This window comes from Corvus moneduloides, chromosome 2 (genome assembly GCF_009650955.1).
Source record: "Corvus moneduloides isolate bCorMon1 chromosome 2, bCorMon1.pri, whole genome shotgun sequence".
NCBI classification, from domain to species: domain Eukaryota; kingdom Metazoa; phylum Chordata; class Aves; order Passeriformes; family Corvidae; genus Corvus; species Corvus moneduloides.
Genome location: NC_045477.1, coordinates 61,768,424 through 61,789,788, shown reverse-complemented (window position 1 = coordinate 61,789,788; position 21,365 = coordinate 61,768,424). Strand labels below are relative to the sequence as shown.

Below are 21,365 nucleotides of genomic sequence, written 5' to 3'. Positions count from 1 at the left end.
AGTGAAAATCTGCAAGTCTAACATACAATTGAGAAACTGTTTTTTGAGTAACCAGAGACTTTCAAAAATGGTGATTGTGAGGCAATTTGTCACATTGCCATGGATCATTTTAGAGTTGTGTTAACCATTCTGCTATGAATGGGATTGTAGTTGCTATGCAGCATTTTACTCTGGTCATTTGGGGTCTCTGTCAGGCTTTTTTCAGAGAATTGTGTTTATACTATGTATTTTATATTTTCTCTCACATAACTATTTGGTAGATGAAATTATGGATCCACTACAGATCCTAGTAACATAGGGACACAGACTTTCTCCAAGGAGGTTTTTTTTTTTAAGATGAAGATGAAGGTAACTATACCTTTACAGGTACAGTATATTATGAATTAAATAAATAATTAAAAAGAGAAAAACCCTCATTAGACTAGAATTCACAGTGTGTTCTTACATCTTTATATATTGCTCCTATCAAACTTAACTAAAGTGGACTTCATAAATAATCAGAATTAAGTTTGAACTCATGGCAATAATATAGATCTAAGATAGAATACATGCTAACAAGTTATCTTCAGATTACTCTGGTCCTGGTCATCTTGATATTTCAATCAGCTATTTGCAGATCAAGCTTTCCACTTTACATGTGTTGCTTCAAATGGATGAAAGTTGTAGTTCTCTTTTCCTGGCAAGAAAATTTGCACTTTTTCTACATCCTTCTGTAAATCCCCGATGTTTCAGCTCCACTCCTTTTTTTTACCTAAGTCCATGTGTTGCTCTCTTGTACCCCTTCAAGTGCTTGGCAAGCACTTTTGCTCTGACAAATTGTTGAGTTTTTTATCACACATAGTGGTAGAGAATTGAGGTTTAGGTTTCATGCATAGGTGTTTAATAGCCCCATTTTCTGTGTTTGAGAGTCTTACTTTCTTCATGATCTTCCATACAAATGTTTATATTTTCTGTTCTAACAGAATGAGATGGCAAAAAGCTTTGTGGTTCTTCGAATATGTTGAAAACTTGTCCTTTGGTTAATCAGAAGAGACAGACTGGCATATGTATATCTCAGGTTATTTAAAACGGAGTGTTAATTGCAATGCAAAACCTTGGGCATAAAAACAAATGAAAATACAGCATTCAAATAGCATACATCTAATCAGAATAAGAAATCTGCCTAAGTAAGGGGAGCTGAACATTGTAGCGTGACCTCCTCATCTTGCATTGTAATTTGTTCAGTGTGCTTTTATTTCAGAATTAACAATGTAGTATGCTGACTTGGGTAAGGTTTTAACTCGTGTATTTTGAAAACTATGGTTTTTGTTTAGTGTGTTAACAGAATGAATGTTGTGTATTTTAGTCTCAGCAGAAAACCTGGAGAAGAGCCTTAAACATATGGAGAGGCAACTTCAGCAGCTTGAGAAGGATTTGCAGACTTTTCCAGTTCCTGAAGATAAGCACGATAAGTTTGTAGCAAAAATGTCAATATCCTTTAGAGCACTCTTAAAAAACAGAACAAAAATCCCTAAGTAGTTTAACTGCATTGCTTTAAATTTTAAATTTCTTTGCATAACTTCTGTCTAGTTTGTAGCATGTATTTTTGAAAAATATAGCTTGTTTTTCCTCTCAAAAATTAAATACATGAGCAGTCCAATTAAAGGGTTCCTCTGAAGTGGAATGAATGAGGAAAAAAATGCTTACTGTCAGGTTTTACACTGTATATGAATTTCTTAACTTAGTGAAAAGAAGTTATAATAGGAATGTTAAGCACCCTAGTGTTACATGGTATTTTTATGTCAGAGTCTCTTAGAAAAATGTCTGTCACCCTGTGTCTCTTTTTTTTTCTTGTGTATGCATTACCATTGTGAATGTTTTTATACATGGTACCGCAGAACCAGAAAATTTCAGTTATTTCAGAAATGAGATTCATAGCTCATGAAAACTGTTTTCTGGTGTTATTTTTGAAAAAATTCTTTTTCTCATTATTTATTCCAAATCATGCAGCCAACTTTACTGCCTGTCTTTCATAAGAACAGCTAGTGACATGAAGGTAATAATTTAAACAGGAAAAAAACCATTCTTTTAGCGAATGTTGGCCATATATGCTTAGCACCAAGACTAATCTGGAAGCAGAAATATGAGCAGACAGGTTGAAATTTGCTCTGCATGCATGGTTAGGTTGTTACCTAGCTGGAAGACTGCTTTGTTATGTACAGAGGCTGGGGGACTCAGGACACGGTCCTCTTGATTCATCTCATCCTATTGCACAAGACATGGCAAGGGACCCTGAGGCTGAGTGCATGTACTGGTTCTTCCTGTGTTAGGGACAGTTCTGTCTTCATTAGATTCACTGCAACCTAAGAGTTTGCAATTTAGCTTCAGGCCTTCTCTGGCCACTGTGGGTTATCTTAACCTTCCAGTGTTGGTACTAATTTTTTGTAAGGTTGGGTATTTCGTTGTTGAGGTTATTCTATTTATTGTTGGTGGTGATGCCATTTTTTCTCAGCTCAATGTGTTTTTGGGAGATGTATTGCACCACCAGCATGGTGTGTCTACAGTACGAAACGTAAATTTGGTCCCTGAAGAAACAGATAGCACAACAGGAGAACTAGGATGTGGGTCCTGAAGGCAAGAGATCAAATATTGCCAGGAAGGTAGAGGAAAATATATCCATGAGAGCTTTTGGACAATATTGCTAGGACTTAAAAAGTCTGTGTTTTGTTTGGAAAATTATATTTAGTCTAGGAAGTTAGGAATGGGAAGCACTTTTAAAAAGTCTGAACTATGAAAAAGGACAGGCCCTTCTGAATCTGTTAGAATAGAATAGAATATTTCAGTTGGAAGGGACCTACAACAATCATCTACCCAAAATAGTCATGATGCAGGCACTTCAAATACCCTCTTAACTTTTTGCACTTTTTAGCTAAGGACTAGGTTTTGAAGGAACAGAGAGTATACAGCTTTCCTTTGACATGTAGTTATGAAAAAGATAAGAAATAAATTAGCAAAATTCAATTGAGAATGAGTGAATCCTCCCAAAATTTAAGAAGGAGAGCAAGAGAAAAGTTGATGAATAAAGATGTACTTATATGCTAATACCAAACATCTAAAATCCAAAAATGATTATGTAGGATGCCTCATTTCCCTTTGTGTTACTGACATTTTGGGCATTTATGAAACTTCCTAGCAGAAATGACTGGAATACTGTGATAAAAGGTTATAAATTGTATTTAAGACAGAGTAAGTAGACAGACCTTGTCAATAAACAGCATAATTTTTTCGGGGATTGAAATTCTATTCCCATATATGAAGACCATTAGAGCACTTTACTGATCACTTAAAAAGGATAGCAATCATCTTAGGAAATGCAAAGGAGGATCTACACTTCGTCTTTTTCAGCCATCTCAAAAGCTCTAATCCTGCCAGAGAAGACATGGATTATCAATGCCTGCCAAGAAGATAAGTCATAGCCATAAAGTTAAATTTGTTCTTTGCATCAGTTTTCTCTAGGGAGAACTTCAGTTGACCCTACTGTGTAATATTTTAAATGGAATAATGATGTTAAGTGAAGGAATCAGTAGAATTCTTTTTCTTAATAGAAAATAAATAGCAATAAATGCCCAAGAGTAAACAGTGGTCACAGAACACTTGAAAAAAATTCAAAATTAACTCAAATATAAACTTAATGGACTACAGATTCTTACATGAACTAAGCTAGCTGAAGACACAAAGGAATCATAGAATTGAAGAATCGTAGAATAATTTGGGTTGGATGGAACCTTAAGGATCATCTGTTTTCAACCCCCCTGCTGTGGGCAGGAACAATTTTCACTAGACCAGGTCAAAGCTGAAAAGAAGCCCATAAGTTTTTTAGAAGGGCTACAAGGAGGGTCTGCAAGTCATGCTTCTCTACCAAGAAAACTGATGAAGACTAAATACAAAATGAACATGTATTTATTTGAAATAAAATAAAGAGAAACCATCCTTTGCAGGTCTATTGCAGCATGCAGATAAATATAAGAAGTCAGTAGAACATAACTGAATTTCCATCCATGTTTCAACAAGGTGTTTTAACAAAGACTTCTAAGGAAAGAAATTTCTTAGGTTAAAAAGTGGTTTGATTACTTTTTTTTTCTGGATTAATGTCTTTGAAAAAAATCCTGTTGTTAAAGGGAGATACTGGCAGATGCTGACAAAGCAGCAAGTGAACTTCAGTGATTATAGAGTAATAGATCTGAAGAAGAAACACTCTTATTAGAACAATCGGGAACAAATGCAGTTGAGAGCAAGCAGAAAACATAAACAATAAGATACTATAAAAATCAGCAATACTCTTACATCATCAGTTCTTCCATTACCCCATCTCAAAAAGTGTAGTGTATATCTACTGATGTGGCAGAGAATGGGGGCAATGTGCAGCAATTGGCAATAGGTTATGCATATGGGATATTTTAATAGAGTAATACTCAGATGGTGGAAAATCAAGAAAATTAAGACAATACAGTAAAAATACTTGTAATTTTGTGTCCTCTATGGAAGGAAAGAGAGGAGTATATTCTTTGTGTCCCATGTGAAATACTGTCCAGCTGCTTAAAACATACTAACAGAAATGTTTTCTTGGACAATGGACAATTGACAATTAAACCGAAGATGTGAATGAATTTCATATAAGGCTGAGATAGGTAGCTAAAGAATGTACATCAGGAACTATTAAGCACAGCAGTCCGGAGTAGCTTTAGCTCAGAAGAAGGACTAACATGCAGAATGCTAGAAACTGAGTACTGCACCACTTGAATTATCATGCTGTATTTGCCAAGTTTCCTTTCCTCCTTGTTTTCCCTAATTGTTGGGTATTGACTGCTGTCAGAAACAGGCAAAATAAATATTTGGTCCTACTTAAAATAAATCAGTACAGGTAAAACCAACTGTTACGATCTGATTAGTGACCTGAGACCATATGCTAAGTCAATAATACACATTTTATTTAACAGTAAAAGGGGGTGAGGGGGGGGAAGGGAGGGAGATGTAAAGCAGGAGATAGTCCCCACACGTCGATCCAGTGGCATGCTGTTGGTCTTTCTTCGCCCTGGGCTTCTTGGTGGTGGTGTGTCTTGAGGTGGTTCAAAACTTTTCACTATTTTTACATTTTAGCAAACAAAGGAATTAATGCTCATTGGCTACACAGTTCTCTTCCTGTATTGGTTAAATGATTCCTTTGCTTCTAATGCTAGTTAGTCTCGTGCTGTCTTTCTCTTCGAGTCGGTGTGATTCTTGGTTCAGTGGGTTGTGATATTCCCCTGCAAAAAAACTAATTACCTTTTACCCAGTCAGAGCTGATTTCAGCACAGTTGCTGAGTTGGATTTCCTTGTGGATCATAAATTCTGCATTCTTTGTGTCCATTATCAGTGATCCATTTTTCTCCCCCAGCTCTCTTAACCCACCCCTAGGTCTGAGATAATGCTCAGATAATAGTACCGCCTTTATCTTACCTTGAGTTCCTGTCACAATGGCTTAATTTATTAATCCCTAGGAGGCATATCTGGGGAGGGGCATCTTCAGTGGTCACAGCTGCCCATCTGTCACATAACTTGGGGTGATCTTTGTTTGACCAGTGATATGTGTATTTGCAGTTGCTTCTTTCCACAGTTTGCCAGTGGGAATTTTTGTCTGGATGTGTTAACCAGGATGTGCTACCCAGATCTCACCTTTGCCAGGCGTTGGAGTTGGAAACATCTTGTTACTCCCTTCTGTGCTTATCTCATGGCAAAGTCCTTCTGTGGCCTAAAGAGTGTTTGAGACAGGCAGCTGTGCTCTATTAGTCCTTACACCAGCCATACTGTATATTTCATTGTTTTAGACTATTCAAATACAGTATTTTGAATAGTAAATATTATGAACAAGTAGTTTGCCCTCACCTACTACCTGACCCAGAAGACAGACAGCAATTTCTAAACAGCATAGTTGCATATGGTTTCTAGTCATGTTTGTGAACACACTAATTAAAGCAGCTCACTTTTAGAAAAACAGGAACTTCAATAAATTACGAAGCAGAAAAGGTTTGATGTAAAGGTTAGATAATCCTGCACAGCATGATGAAACCTGGAACTGTCTTTACTTTTATTCCTATGACAAGGAAATCTGAATGGTGCTGATGTCTTGAAAAGCATGCAGCTCATGAAAAGAAACCAGCAGGAAATCTGAAAAAGGAAGGATAGTGCTTTGTTGAAAATAATTTTTCATCCCGAGTACAATTAAGCTCCATGGACAAGCAGGCTATTACATCCTGTTGCTAAATATCACAACCCAAAGCCCCCTAATGAACTGATTAGCATTCTTGTTTCTTTAGGAAGTCAGAGATATGCACAGTTGGTTCACTCTTTTATTGACAAAATCTGTAATTATGAATATTTCTCCTATATATTAGATTGTGTTAATTTGTGAGCCATCATGTGTATGCTAGCTGAAAAGAAATAGTTATTATTGCAATTCTTCTGTTTCCTTTAATTAGGAAAGTCAAAGAATACTGAATTGATATTGATCTAACGTATTAAATCCATCAAGTTAAATGTTCCATAAAAAGCACAGTGAACAAAATACACTTGTATGTTCAAAATAAAAATTTAGTGGGTTTATGGAGAGTATTTAAATTGCATATTAAAACTTTAATTAAGTGATTCAGTCAACATGCTCTTTATCAGTACAGCTCCCATCTTGTGATTTTTTAAGCAGCAGCTGAGAAAGTTTGAGCTTAGTGATAAAAGTAGTGTTGATGGTGTTCTTTTACAGAAACTTACGGAACTAATACTTGAGAGACAATCAGTTGATTGCTGCCTTTCAGCTAGGAAAAAAGTTCTTTCTTTTGATCAATTTGCTGTTCCTTTGCTATTTAATTTGATTTGTTGACATTGCAGAAAGGGAAGGAAGAAATGGGACTTAAATGAGTCAGAGCCTTCACTACCAAGTGAGGTAGAAGAAACCCATTTCAACTGCAGGGAAGGGACTACTTACTACCTCCAAACTGTTGGTTACTTAATTGACCTCATAGTTTGAAGTTCCCCCTGTGCAACATAAACTGAATCTGTAAGATGTCCTTGCATCCTAAGGACTTTGAAGATTACAGGACCTGAGCTCTTCAGGTAAAAAAAGGTTGTATGTCTCTCTTTGAGAGAGCATCAAGATGTTTAGTGTGTGGACAGGTAATGAGATAGAGCTTTTGGTAAATTTAATTAAAGTCTACAATTCATTTAGTATCTGGACTTAGGGCATATATTACAGCTAGCACTGGTTTTACTTGTAATATATGATATATACACAGTGAATGCAGCAGCTTTGTGTGATACAAATACCTGCCAATTTGTTTTAGTATTATAACAGAGATAAGTAGGAGTGAATCAAAGAAAAGGTATTATTTGACAAGTACTCTTCAGAAGGTACTAATTTAAAAATCTAAACATTTCTGTGTGTTTCTTGAGTTATTATATTCAGATGCAGAATTTTTCTGTTGAACCTTGCTTATATGTATATAGAAAGAATTCTCTCTGACATGTATTTTTCAGACAATTGCAACCATTTTCCCAAATTGTGGGAAATCCTTAACAGAGCCCTACGGCATTCACACCACTTGCTCTTAATAGAAAACCATTTGTTGAAATGGTTTGAAGTGACCTCAAAGTCTTTTTGCATCAGTCTTCAAAAGGTTTGCCATGTTTTGTGGAGATTGTTGTCATCTAGTATAGTGGCGGTCTCAGTTCCCTTTTGAAGATTCTGCTGAAAAAGAAGTGGTGAATATTGGGGTCTTTTAAAGAAGTGTTCGGTTGAGATTAACATTATTCATTATCTTTTCTAGGGTAATAGATGCCTTTACTGGGCTCGATATGCTGCACTGTATTAGTATTTTATATACCACAGTATATTAAAATCAGTATAAATTTCAGAGAAGCAATTCACTGTGAAGAGAGCTGCCAGAATACGCAAGACCAAACATACAGCAGTTAGAAATTTTGCCACAGATCTTAAACTTGTCTCAGCTGTGCATTAATTAGCTAAATGATCTGTAGTCCAGTGGTTCCAAAAAGGCAGTCCATGAAGTAAAGCCACTTCAGAAAAAGTTAACAAATACCAAACTTGTTCAGTTCATTTTCTTCCCACCTGTGTTGTAGCTCAGCTGTACTTGTGTCTTCATTCATCCAAAACCAATGAATTGTGTAGTTGATAATGCATATGTATCAACCTGTTCATAATAATTACAGTTGGGATTGCTGTACTCAGTAGTATTCCCTGTTGTTTCCAGTTTAGCTGGAGCTGGCTAACAAAAGCCATATTTAAGGAGAAAAGGAAGAGGAGTTATTAAAAATACCTAAATTGAAGCACAGTCTCAGTAGAATGCCAACATCTTAGGGGTATCCCATAATGCACCAGATGGAAAATAAAAATCTCAGGATTCATTGTGTCTGGCAAAACATCTTGTCAGAGTACTGTACTTTGTGTTTAAAATTATGCATCAGATATTCAAGGGGGGGTCAGTTTTTAACAGTATAAAATTAACCAGCTTATATGGACTCTTTTAGCATAGCTGTAATTTAGCTGTGTCTTGAAGAATATCAGAAATTTTCTCTCACCTCCCCTGCTCCCCAAGTTTTCTTTTCAGGATACTGTCTGGAATTTACAAGATGAAGTCTACATTTTACTGATAATTTCATCCTTTTTTTTGGTTGTTTTTCTTCCTAGAAAACTGGAAAATACTGGAATGTTTAATATTTGGCATTTATACATAGAGACAGCAAAACCAATTTATCTGATTTTCCTTTACCCTTCACTCTGTGGAAATAAGCAGCCTCATAATTGCAAAAAACTATTTTTTAGTAAGATCTGTTAATAATCTAAGAATCACAAATAATAAGTATCCTAAATTTTAGGATCAAAAGTAAACCAGATGTAGGAATTCTTTTTTCTAGTTTCAGTCTTTTTTTATTGTTTTGGTTTGTTTGTGTTTTTGTGAACTGGTGACATTTCTTTTGATGGTCTTAGCTTGTGTTTTGTCATGTCTTGTTTCTCATAATCCTTTTTTATATAGTCCTTGTGCAGCATTTAAAGACAAACCTCTCATCAACTTTCTTCGCTTTCCTACCAATAGTTTTTTAAGAGTTTTAATAATTTTTAATAATCTCAGATCTAAAGATCAGTTTTCTGTGTGCTATGCTCATCTTGGGAGCTAAGTAAAGGAGATTGAAACTGGTGCAGAAGAAAAGAGGGCTGGCAACATCAATTCTCTTTGAGCTGTTCCCAGCCAGTCAGCACAGGCAGTCTGAAGCTGCTTACGAGCTGCATCTTGTGAAGTTACTAAAAGCATGAAAAGAAGCTTGTACTGGCACAAGAGCCATGTTGAGAAAGTCTGAATTTAGGTGGTTGAGGGGTGATGGAAGATTTGTCTTTTTAAATTGTTGAAATCTTGACTTTTGTTAGTTCTTTTTTACAAGACTGTCATAGTGGAGGCTGTTCTGCACTTACAGATTCAGCTAGTATCCACTAGTGACTAATTAGAATATTGTGAAAGTGCATTATTTCTCCCTTCCTGCACATATCTGAGATCATTATTGTGTGAATTTCTGGCCTGGATTTTAAATCACAAAAAGAAAACCATGAACTTCTTACTTGCTATTTTAAAAGCAGCCGTAACAAACCAGAAGGGCACTTAATAGTGAAACTGGAATGGAATTCAGCCTCTAAACAAAACTAAGAAGAGGAGTGCATTGCAAAAAACCTGAAGAGTGAAAACAGTCATCCAACAGTAAATTGTTAATAGGTACTGGTCACTAGTGGAGCTCCCCAGGGCTCAGTATTGGGGCCTGTCCTGTTCAGCATCTTTATTGATGGTCTGAACAACGGGATTGAGTGCACCCTGAAGCAAGTTCGCGAAGGACACCAAGTTGGGTGGGAGTGTTCATCTGCTGGTGATAGAAAGGCTCTGCAAGAGGGATCTGTGCAGCCTGGGTCAATGGACAGAGGCCAGTGATGTGAGGTTTATTAAGAAAAAGTGCCAGGTCCTCTGCTATTCTGTTGGTCTCGATTTTCGTGCACTTGATTAAAAATTCTGTGCTTCATAAAATGACTATAGTGTATTTAATCTGTGATAGAAAGTGTACAAATGCAGTAAATCCTCTTTTGCAGTAGTTGAGGTAGACAATTGAGACTAAAGATAAAATGGCTATTTCTTGTCTTTTGTAGTGTGTACTACAGCACGAAAACAATGGAACATAAATATTTGTTTAGCTACCATTCCATTAAAGTACACACATCCTGAAGTTGCTCAACATAAGGAAATGTCTATGTAGAGTATTTTGTCTTTGAGCTTCTTCGGCAGTGTTTTGATGCTGTTTATAAACGGTTTATCTTTTATATAAATAGTTTTATTGTTTTCACCTCTAATTTAATTAAGTTGTATTGACATTGTAAATAGCCTTAGAAAAAGCATAAATACCTGATGCAGCCTCTGGGAACATAAGTAAATGCATTGCTGTTATGATGAAGTTTTTTGTCTTTCGTGGTTTTTACTTTTAATACTGTTTATCAATATTTCTATTTTTACTCTAATTTTAGTAGGAACTAAGGTATTTATTGATAAAGTATTCAGGTTAATTATTGGTATCTGTACCTAAATTCCATGGAATTTATAATTTATATACCTAGGCGTTTAGCTGCAATAAGGAGACAGTGATACTAGATAAACTACATGGGTGCTTGAAGTAAGATTAGTTACATATATTTCATTTCCATTTCATTTCATTTCATTTCATTTCATTTCATAAGAAATTATTTAGTAATTGAATAATCTTTAAATTTAAAGTGGTTGAGATATTTTGATGAAAATCCCTGAACTCATTCAGAGGCCTAGTTTACACAGTAAATGCTAGGAATTATATACAACATGGAAGGAATTTTTTTGGTCCTTATTTGATGAAACAAAAAATACGTATGGCACACAAATCAATGTTAAGTAAAAGCAGTGTGTTTGACTGGATTCACTGAGTATTCTTGCAGCCTTAACAGCAGTGTACGGCTTCCTAGTTCATGCCAAAGAAGATTTTCAGAAACTTTCACGGATGCATGAGAACATGGAGAAACTCTATCAGAACGTGATGGGGTATTATGCCATTGACCTGAAGAAAGTTTCAGTGGAGGAGTTTTTAACGGACTTAAACAACTTCAGGATCATGTTCATGGTACAATATGTTTATTTTATGCCTAATGTTTCTTAGAAGTTATATTTTGTAGCCTTATCTGTATGTATGAATTTGGATAATAAGCTGATTTGTGTCACATCTGGCTTCTTATGATTACATGGCTTAACTTACTACTACACTCCTGCAGGAATATTGTATGAGCATGAGTTTTGTGACAAAATCTAGAGGAGTGATCCAACTAATGCCTATAGGTCTGTAGAAAAAGTCACTTAGTCATTTTGCCACCTATTCCTCATTGCAGCCTGACACTTATCATTACAACACACTTATTTAGGTTTCTTGCATGTTTCCCAGTCTTGTTTGGTTTTACTTGGTTGGTTGGGTTTTTTAATGATTTCAGACAGGTCTGAAGATATAGGTAGAGAAAATTACTTCTTTCACAGATACTGAGAAACACTTTGAAATTTGTATGTCCATCAGTTGTGAGGAAAGGACTTAAACTGGAACCCATATTTAGCAACCATTTGGAACATGTAATGATTACTAAGCCTGTGCTACTTCAGAGTTTAACAACTAAAAGCCTAGAAATTATTCAATTTCAATAATTTTGCTTGGCAAGTTACGTATGCCAGATTTTTCAACAGGGGCATTGATTGTGTTTTCCTAACTTGATCAGTGCCTAATATGAAACTCAGTGGTCTGATTTTAAAATTAATAAATATTACAAAATATTTGTATTACTTTAATTTCTGATGTTTAAACCATACCTCCCATGTAAATGTTGTAGAATTCTAAATGCTTAGGTTCACGTTGAGTTGGAGGCTCTAAGGAAGTGGTTGTGCTTTGCATTAATTTTCCCATATTTCTTCTCTGTGTCTGTAAAATTAGCACTGATGCTAGCCTCTACTTCACAGCAGTGTCATAAAGATAATTAATGCTTCAAAACAGGTATTTTTGATGAGCATGATAGAAGAAACCTTGAGGAAAATTAATAATTCTGTCTTGCAGAGCACAGTTTGAAGGCTATATAAAAAAATTGTGTAGGTAAGGCATGAAACCGCCTATCACTCAATGACACTAACCAAAATCTTGAGTAGTTGCTCAGTTTTGAGGCTTTTCAGAAAAGATTTTTGAGATGCCTAGCGTGAGACAAATGAGCTGATTTTCAGGATTGTTTAGTATTGGTCTTGATTACTGACAGAAACTGAAGGTGATTGTTATCTTGGAAAATTTACAAGTTCTGAAGACTTGTAAATTTAGTGCTGAAAAGTCATTGGATTATTAAGAAGCTCAAACTAAAAGACCACTCATCACCAGTAGGTGTGGGAGATTGAAGTTCAGTCAACTTGTTGTTGTGCAAAGTTGATGATCTACATGAAGTATTTTCCTACTTATAATTTTTTTTTTTTAATTCTTAATTAATGAAAAGGTATTAAAAAGTTTAAAAAATCCCTGTGTTTAAATCTGGAGCCCTAGACTTCAGTTTCATAGCTAACTTTGAACTGCACTTCATATTTCAGTGTTACTTGATAGCTGTGACAACTATTATTTGCACTTTGTGAGCACCAAATTTAGAGTACAGTTACTTGGCCAGATCCAGAAAAAGGGGTGAAGCATCTTGCCTTCAGCTTCTGAAGCCAAATTCCTGGTACACTCAGTGGAACATCTTAGGTATCGGATATGTCTGTTAATCTCCCTCTGTACTTTCACAGCATCATGGGTAGTGCTAACAAGCTCATTCCTTTCCTTGGAAGGGTAGTTTTCATGTTGAAGAAATTGTCTAATGGTTAGAATTTTCATCCAGTTGTAGGAAAGGGAGCGAAGACACCGTGAGGCAACAGCTCTTGTGTCCAAGTGTAGGCTAATCTGGCTAATCATAGGGTATAGAAACTCCTTGCTCCTATCGGCACTAGGTTGCTCTGCAGCAGAGACATAACTTCAAGAACCCGAAGAAGAGCAACCAAGTGTTCCCTAGACTCTATTTTTCCTTTATATGATGCAAATACTTAAATGAAAATTAGAAATGACCCTGGAAATCACAAGAGAGAACCCAAGAATGCCTCCTCCCTCTTGCAAAATCTAGGTCTTGGCATTTCACTTACCTTTCATGTTGAAAACACATGGGACATGTAGGATAGAATTTGGCCTTAGGGCATATCTGTATGTGAGTTTGAGTGTCTAATCTTGTGTTTTAGTCAAGGGAGATGCATATTTAATTCATTTAATTCATTTAAGAATTTGGAGAGCTGCCTACCTGATGTCTCAAAGGAGACAGAAGGACAGAGGCACCTAGTATCCTGGAGAAGTGTCTTAAATAGTACCCAAGACATCATCAGCCTGAAATTTTTAAGCTGTGACATCGAATTTGTGGAAAATCACTTTCCTGTTACAAAAAGGCTGAGGGCAAGGTGTGATACTCCAAAGCATCCAATCCACACTTCATCTGAAGGTGTGAGCTATTAAGTCAGGCCCACTAGTTCAGTGTGATTGGAGAGAATAGACATCTACATTTGAATGACTTCGGTCAGAGGCTGAGTCCTATTGATACTATTTTTGGGGAAATAGTAGGTGCAAAGTAGAAATTTCCTTGGTCACTCTGTTAGGAAAGTGTGTAATTTCTGCCAGTATTGTACTTGTCAAGTACCAAGTCCCATTTGGATTGTATCCAGTAGTTTATTCTACAGAATGCCCAGTCTGAAAATCAGCAAATAATTTGTTAAAATTAATTCAATCAAAAACTTTAGCATTTTGTAGGAAGCTTCTACCCTCTTCCCCATGTATCAAATTTCACAGAGGTGACTTTGGAGTAGTCACTGTGAAAGTACAGTTTTGCTTTGTATAAACAATCCATTTCATTGTTGTTTTTTCATGATGGAAAGTTTATTCTTCTTCAGTTATCCAAGACAAGTATTTCTTCACAAGCTTTATGTGGTATTTTTCTTTCCCCTTCTTTTGGTCACTCTCTATGGCAGTGATGCTGCAAACAGTGCCTGTGCAAGTATTGCTGTAATCCACATTCATCTGTACTATATAAAACGTGTCAGTCCATTTTTTTTTTCAGTGCAGCCTGGATATTTTCCTGCTAACAACATTAATTATCCCTGCAAACTTGCAGCTTTTGCCTCAGACCTTGTGAAGATGTTAGCCATTATGTAAGAGGGGACACCTTGATATATTAGGAAGGACAGGGTTTTGTCTAACTGTGTTCTTAAAAAGGAAACCTTCTGCGATGAAGAATAGGTGCACTTTACATTTAATGCAAATGTAAATTCTCAGAGAACTGAGAATTTACCACCATACATAGCTAACACTAAAATAATGAAAATGTAATCCTAAAATACTTTTGTTAAAAATGTATGGAATGTGATACAGTTCTTTTGCTTAATGTCTGAGTATGCAAAATTTTTATTTCAAAACTCTGAAACTCATTGTTCTGTTTTAGCTTCATTGGAAATTTTGGCGTGCATATTTATAATTCAAAATAAATAATATTGTACGGATATTAACCAGAAGAAAAGAATTTATAAACCTAATGAAATAATGCATGTCTTGATAAGAATAAGAAAAATGCAACACTGTTACCCAGGCGGCATTGTTTTGCTTGGTGTAGTGGCAGCATGAGAAAGAAGAAAGTGTTGAAATTATTTTAGAACTACAAATGTTAACATACTATTTTGTAGAACAGGGTGGTTTAGACATTTTGAATTCTTCCTACATTAACATATATTCTTAAGGTGTATTTCTTGCTGAATTTATAATCCTCATTTGGGGGCAATTAATATGCTTTTAAGGTATTTATTCTGAATTTGCTTACTCTTCTGAATAAAATGTACAAAATATGGAATGTAAAATACTTACTTGATTTGATAAATTAAGGTTAGGGGATATGGTTTGAAAGCTTTTTTCCTTTGTTTTTAAGGTTCAGCTTTGTTTTTGCTAAGACTTCCATTTTAATGGAACTCTCTTACTTTTTTAATAGCAAGCAGTAAAAGAAAATATGAGAAGAAGGGAAGCAGAAGAAAAACAGAGACGTGCTAAAATAGCTAAGGAGAAGGCAGAAAAAGAAAAGCTAGAGAGGCAACAAAAGAAAAAACGCTTGTTAGAAATGAAAACAGGTAAGTGATGTAGAAAACACATTTTACCAAGCATTTTACTGGAAATAAAGCTGCTATTTTTTCATTATCTAAATGTGCTATGAGAAAAAAACCAAAATACATAAATGACTTTTCACTGATTAAAGTTTTCAACAAAGAGGTTTTTAAATTTGGGGTTTTTTTAATGAACTTTCCTAATTGCTTGGGGGTTTGAGTTATAAAATAACTCAAATTGCTGCTTTTTGGAATATATTGAACCTTGTGTGACCAAGTGTAAGTTCAGTTATGCTCAGAACCCCTTATGTTACTTGAGAAAAGACATTTTCCAAATCAGAAAGCCATTTTCTTTAACTAAGGTTATATACCCATTTGTGTTCTTTTATTAGACTAAGCCCTTCCTGAGGTACTTTGTATTTTTCTGTCAGTTGTTATTTCAACAGGTCCCTATTGAAACCCCTCAGAAACCCCTTCAGCCGTGTATTTTAAAAGTTACTGGTGCGATATTGTCTTTTGTACAAAAGAGATGGCAGATGCTGAGTTCTCTGTTACTAAGAGAGGTGTCTGATGCTCCTCTATACACCTGTATTTTATCCTAGACTGAGCTTCTCTAGTCCTTCAGAGTGATACATGACTTACTGTGTAAATTGCCATGACCTACTCTTTTTTTTTCTGAGCAGATCTTGTTTAACAGTTCCCTGTCTAAATCCTGTTTGGCACCTTTGGTATAAATGATTATCTGTCTCTCCCAGTTTTCACTAACAGCCAGAGTAGGTGTGTTTAGTTTCAGAGATGCTTCAGACCAAAAGTCTTTGATTTATTTTTATAAGACTATCCATATTTTGAGGTGTGAGTCTAAAGCTTTCTCATAAGGTGGGAAATCAGGCAGCTGCTCTCTGAACACAGCATTTCTAATTCTTTAGGACAATTCAAGACCTAATCAGAAAACCACCAGTGACAATCTTTTCAAAGCTCGCAGAATTTAGAGGAGGCTGCAGAAGACTAGGAAGGGGTAAAAGTGGTGTCTGTATTTATGCATGGTTGGAAGTGTTTCAAAAGAGATTTCTCTCAGACACGTTGTATGTATGACTGATAGCATTTTGGATGGAAAATTGATAGTCTTTTAGTCAAAGCTAAAGCTACTCTTAAGTCCTGTTCCTCATAATGTCATATTCAGGCTTCCCAGAATACAAGTGCAAATACTGGCGACTTACATGTTGAATACACTTGTATGTAGGCCTCTGGTAGTGAACCCTGCCACTTCAGCGAATGTGAAGTACTTGTCCTAAGTACTTGTCCTCTCCTTGTCTTTAAGTAGCCTGGGGTTTTCATATCATGTGAGTGTATAGAAAGATATTTCTTGGCTTGTGACTCACTTAAGGTTCAGTTTGGAATGACTGATCTAAACAGCAGATAGTAAAAGATAATGTTAGGATCACCTCAAGCTATAAATGTTTTAAGTCTTATATTCACTAAATTGGCCACTGATGAGTTGTAAGGTAACTTGTGCCTGTTTGCAACATATTTTTAAGTCTACTAGAAAACTCTAATTCTGGGAGTGGAGGGGAAAGCACGTGGTGTAGATTTGTTTGTCAGGGAGGACAACAACAAATATATGAAAAGTGGGGTTGTTTGTTTTAGTTTTTAATGATGATAATTGTTATTGTTATTTTGACAGTCTTACCAAAATTGTATTTACAGTATATTATTGGAGGCATAATGTTGCTCTGATTTTTTGGAGTTACATAAACAATCAAAAGAACATTTTTTTTTTCATTTCCTCTCTTTTTTTCCTAGCTATAATTTGTTCATCTAAAGGCTGTCTTCTCATTAAAAATCTGTTAATCAGTCACAAAATGCTTACATCTGATCTGCTCAAAAATTCATAATCAGGTCCTCTATGTCAAAATGCCAAAACACTCTTACCTAGAGTGTGACTGTGGAGTAACTGATTTTTGCTGCATATTATTTCTTTAGATGGTGACTAGATCAGATGTTAGATTTGTAGGAACATTATTTCAAATGTTGCTTGAATAAAACTCATTGATATCACCAATCCAGAAGTTATTTTTGGGATTTCAAAGAGGTGCATACTTGGAAGAAGAGAAGAAGTGAGAATATATATGCTAAATAGTTCTTGAATATTTTTTTTTTCTCGGTGGATAGGTCATAGTGTACTCTACATCTGAACTCTTTTTTTTTTTTTTTTGAGTAACATGGCTTTTTAGCTGAAAATTATTTGAAGATTAGGAATGGCTGTGTATTGCTGTACTATGTGCTAGTTTGCAGTTTCTTAACTATTTCCCTTAAACTTCTTTTTAAAAACTCTAAGAATCAGCAACAGCAATAAAAAATCAAAACAAACTAACAAACAAAAACAAAAAAAAAAGAATCCAATCCCACTTTACCGGGCTGACAGTCATTAACAGCACTGGTTTTGCTATTGTCTTACCCTTGTGCATTATTTGTCACTATCACTATAATTAGTTCTTAGTATCAATCAGTCACTACCTCTGCATAGTCAGTCTTAACATCTGTGTCCTAAATTTAATGTCAATATAAAATCCCATGGAGTTGATACAGCAGTGTTAGTGATGGTGGCTACTAATGATGGTCCTAGTTGACAAGCTGACATACAGAAATTTGAGAGGTTTTCTGCAAGGAAAGCTAGAACAGAAATGGATAGTTTTTTTCTACTCTACCATCTCTCTTTCCTTCCCCTTGCACCATTTGAGACCCTATTGTTTTATAAAATGGATGCATTTCTAGATCGTTCCAATCCTCTTGTCTATCCCTAGGTTAGAGGACGTAAAATGCTTCAGGGTGTGTTAATTCCCCAGGCCACACCAGTGCTTTTGATTTTCTCTTGCTTAGCTGCTGCTTCTTTTCTTAAGGTAAAAGCAATCTTTTCACAGTGCTTGAGGTTGTGCTTTTTTTCAGTGACCGTTAATTAGCCATTAGTGATTACTTTATTATTCTGGAGCTTCTCTTTTAGCCTGTACTCCATACCTTTCAAGACCTGAGCTGCTATCCAGTGCTTAAACAGGATTTGTATCATCGTCCTAAGCTTGTCTTGTTAACCACTGGTCTCATTTACAACACAGACATTTAACCTGCCCTAGATTCTTCTTTGTTCTTGAAGTCCTTTTCTTTGGGTTTCTTCTTTCATCTGCTTTTGGAAGCTATTTGAAGAGCAGGGTTTTGTTGCATATCATTCTACCTTTGGCTGCACAAGGTGGAGGAAACTGTGATTCAATTGTTTGCATTAAAGTAACCTACATAATACTGCAGAAGTTTTCAGTTATTTGGGGGGTGTTTGGTGACTTTTTTTTGCATTGATGAAAACTTAATATAGAATCACAGAATAATAGAATGCTAAGGGGTTGAAATGGACAATAAATCCCCAACCCCTCTGCCATGTGCAGGGACACTTACATCATAAAGAAATATGTAACAAAACACAAATTTTATTAAAATATACCCAAATATGTTACTCGAGTCAATAAGTTGCATATAGCATGTTAGGACTGTATTTATACCAGTTTTGAATGAACTACAACAAAAAAAATGAACACCACAAAGGTCATAATAACCCAAAACTAAAATGAATCTGGATTTAAGGTAACTCCCGAGTTTTAGTTTAAATTAATTTCTTCAGCATGAAAACAATAATTTCATTAGTAGTAACACATACATAGCAAACATGAGTTCCAAGGTAGTCCTATAATATATCAGCCTTCTCACAAACTATAATAATCTTTCTTATCCTGTGTTGTGTCTTTGATATATAGGTGACAGCTGAGTCATCTAGATCACAGGTATGCTCTGTCATCCATACCTCTATATCAGGCTGCTTTTGCAATACCGTTGCACCAAATTGTGCAATACCGTTGCAATACCGTTGCAACCAATTAAGTTGATATGCTCATTTTCTAAAATTAAATAAATATGTGTACTTTGTGATAAGTCTTCATAAAGTTTTAAATTCAATTTTTTTATATCTCAGATACAAATATATCAATATTTTATAGTTTGTGAGGTGTGTAGTGTTTTATGAATATGCAGTACAGCATGTTTTAGAAAAACCGTAACATTTTAGGTAGGCTTTACATTATAAATTTTGACCTCTGCTAATAAGAGCATAGATTTCTATATGAAATAATTTTATTTGCTCTCTTGCAAATTGTTTTTGAGATTTGGACCTGAACCAATGTCAGATTTACACACACCTCTAAACTGTAGTTTGCTGAAAGTATCTACTTTATGTCTCAGCAACACCTACATGTCCTAGGGGTCACAGCTCAAATAGTTCACTGATAAAAAAGGCTGCAAGTCTTCAGTTTGTGCAGTAAAAGTATCAGCTTGATATTTTCCTTTCAGCTCCATCCCAACTTGAAAAGTAAGTGGAATTCAGTAAACATGTTGACTAAGTAGTGAGTGATACTTAGCATTTTGAAATTTATGTTAATAAAAGCTGTCCTCTAAATACTTTCTGGACTACAAATTTTTATTAATCATGAGATACTTTACTTGCTTTTGTGAAGCCAGATCAAACTATCACACCCTATCCTTCCAAAGGATAGCCAGTAAAAGGGGATCTTTATGTAAATGTCACTTGTCTGCATATTATTAACATTCAAATACATACTTTCTCATGCTGTTCAGATTCTTAGTAGAAGCACACAAATCAATTATTTTGATCTTATCAGAGTGTAAAGAATTCTATAGCTGAGATAATAGCAGCTAAATTTATTGTAATATAATTGAGAACTCCATCATTGTGGCATCTTCATTGTGTCTTACTTTGAGTGTTAAGTAACAAGCCGCTTTTATCAGTGGTTATTTACAAAGATTGCCCTTTTCTTGCATAAAAGCAGTGAAGTAATGCCAAAATGGAACATCGAATTTCCAATATAGAATATTGTTTTCAGTTGTGTCATTCAGTTTCATTTGTATCATACTGATCTGGTTTTAAATAAGTTTTAGTTCATTTAAACAGTTATGACCTTATTTGCAGTCAATTTTGCGGCATTTATTTTTGCCGAGGTTTTATATTGTTTATCTGGTTTTGGAAAAATACCCCCCACATTCCTGTGTCACAAACTTGCTAAGAGCATTTTAGGCTTTGGTTCTTCAAATATTTACTACTTTATTATTGTCTGCTAAATTGAGCAATATGAATATTTTCATTAGTTCTATAGTGTTCTGCAAAACAAAAGGACACCGTGAATCCCAGTAGTAATAATTTAAACAATGAAAGTAGTAAATGTAATTCGGTAATTAAAGTTCAGATTCCAACAGATAAAATGCTTGCCTTTGAAATAAATTTAAAAATCCCCAAAGCTATTTGTATTAGTAGGTACGCTCAAAGACCCTACTTTGCCTGCTTAGATCACGTTTGTAAGGCTTCCATTTTATTAATTTGTTCTCACTGGGGTAAGAGATTCAATACTTCTCAGGAGTATTCCTTTCCTCTGAGGGCAGTGAAGGACTGCAAAAGTCACTCTAATGACATCATTAGTTTCTAACATATGTTGGTAATGTGTTGTTTTAAAATGTCTGCTGGGCTAATATCCTGAAAAAATATAGATTTTTGGACAACAGTAGGTATATTACTAGCTTTTGGGAATTTAGTAATATGTTTCATTCAACTAAATTTACTGTAAAGGGGACAAAAGATCTGACAATGATATATATGAAGAAGTCCTAAAGATATAATATTAATATCCAGCAAGCATTTTGTGTAAGTTGTTTTCTCCAGGGAGTTTCCACTTTTGGAATTTCAAGTGCTCCACTCAAGTCAGTTCCTCCCTGGTGCTGATAACTTTTTCTTGTTGTTTCCTGATTGCCTCCACTTATCCTCAAATTGGACCCTCTTCACCAAGAGGATTCCTGAGGTCATCTTCTGTTATTTGAATTCATTCTTAAGAATCAGTTTTATTAGGAGGCCAGTGGGAAATAGCTCTTTTCCATAGCTGTGAGGAGTGTAATCTCTTCCTCTTCTGTTAAATTACAATGGCAGAAGGAACTCTGAGACCTCTTAGAGTTGCTTACTCAGTACTTACTCACATTAACACTTACTGGAAATTGGTATTAAGCCCATTACGA

At 35.3% G+C, this 21,365-nt stretch overlaps 1 protein-coding gene across 4 annotated transcripts in view; it reads left to right on the top strand.

The window, feature by feature from the left end:
- DIAPH3 (diaphanous related formin 3) overlaps positions 1-21,365 on the top strand; it is a 209,999-nt gene that overhangs the window by 121,232 nt on the left and 67,402 nt on the right. For all 4 annotated transcript variants that reach the window (XM_032099871.1, XM_032099870.1, XM_032099869.1 and 1 more), the window contains 3 exons: positions 1,346-1,471; positions 11,042-11,205; positions 15,146-15,281. In XM_032099871.1, coding sequence (XP_031955762.1) covers positions 1,346-1,471; positions 11,042-11,205; positions 15,146-15,281 — 426 coding nt within the window. The remainder of the gene's footprint in view (positions 1-1,345; positions 1,472-11,041; positions 11,206-15,145; positions 15,282-21,365) is intronic.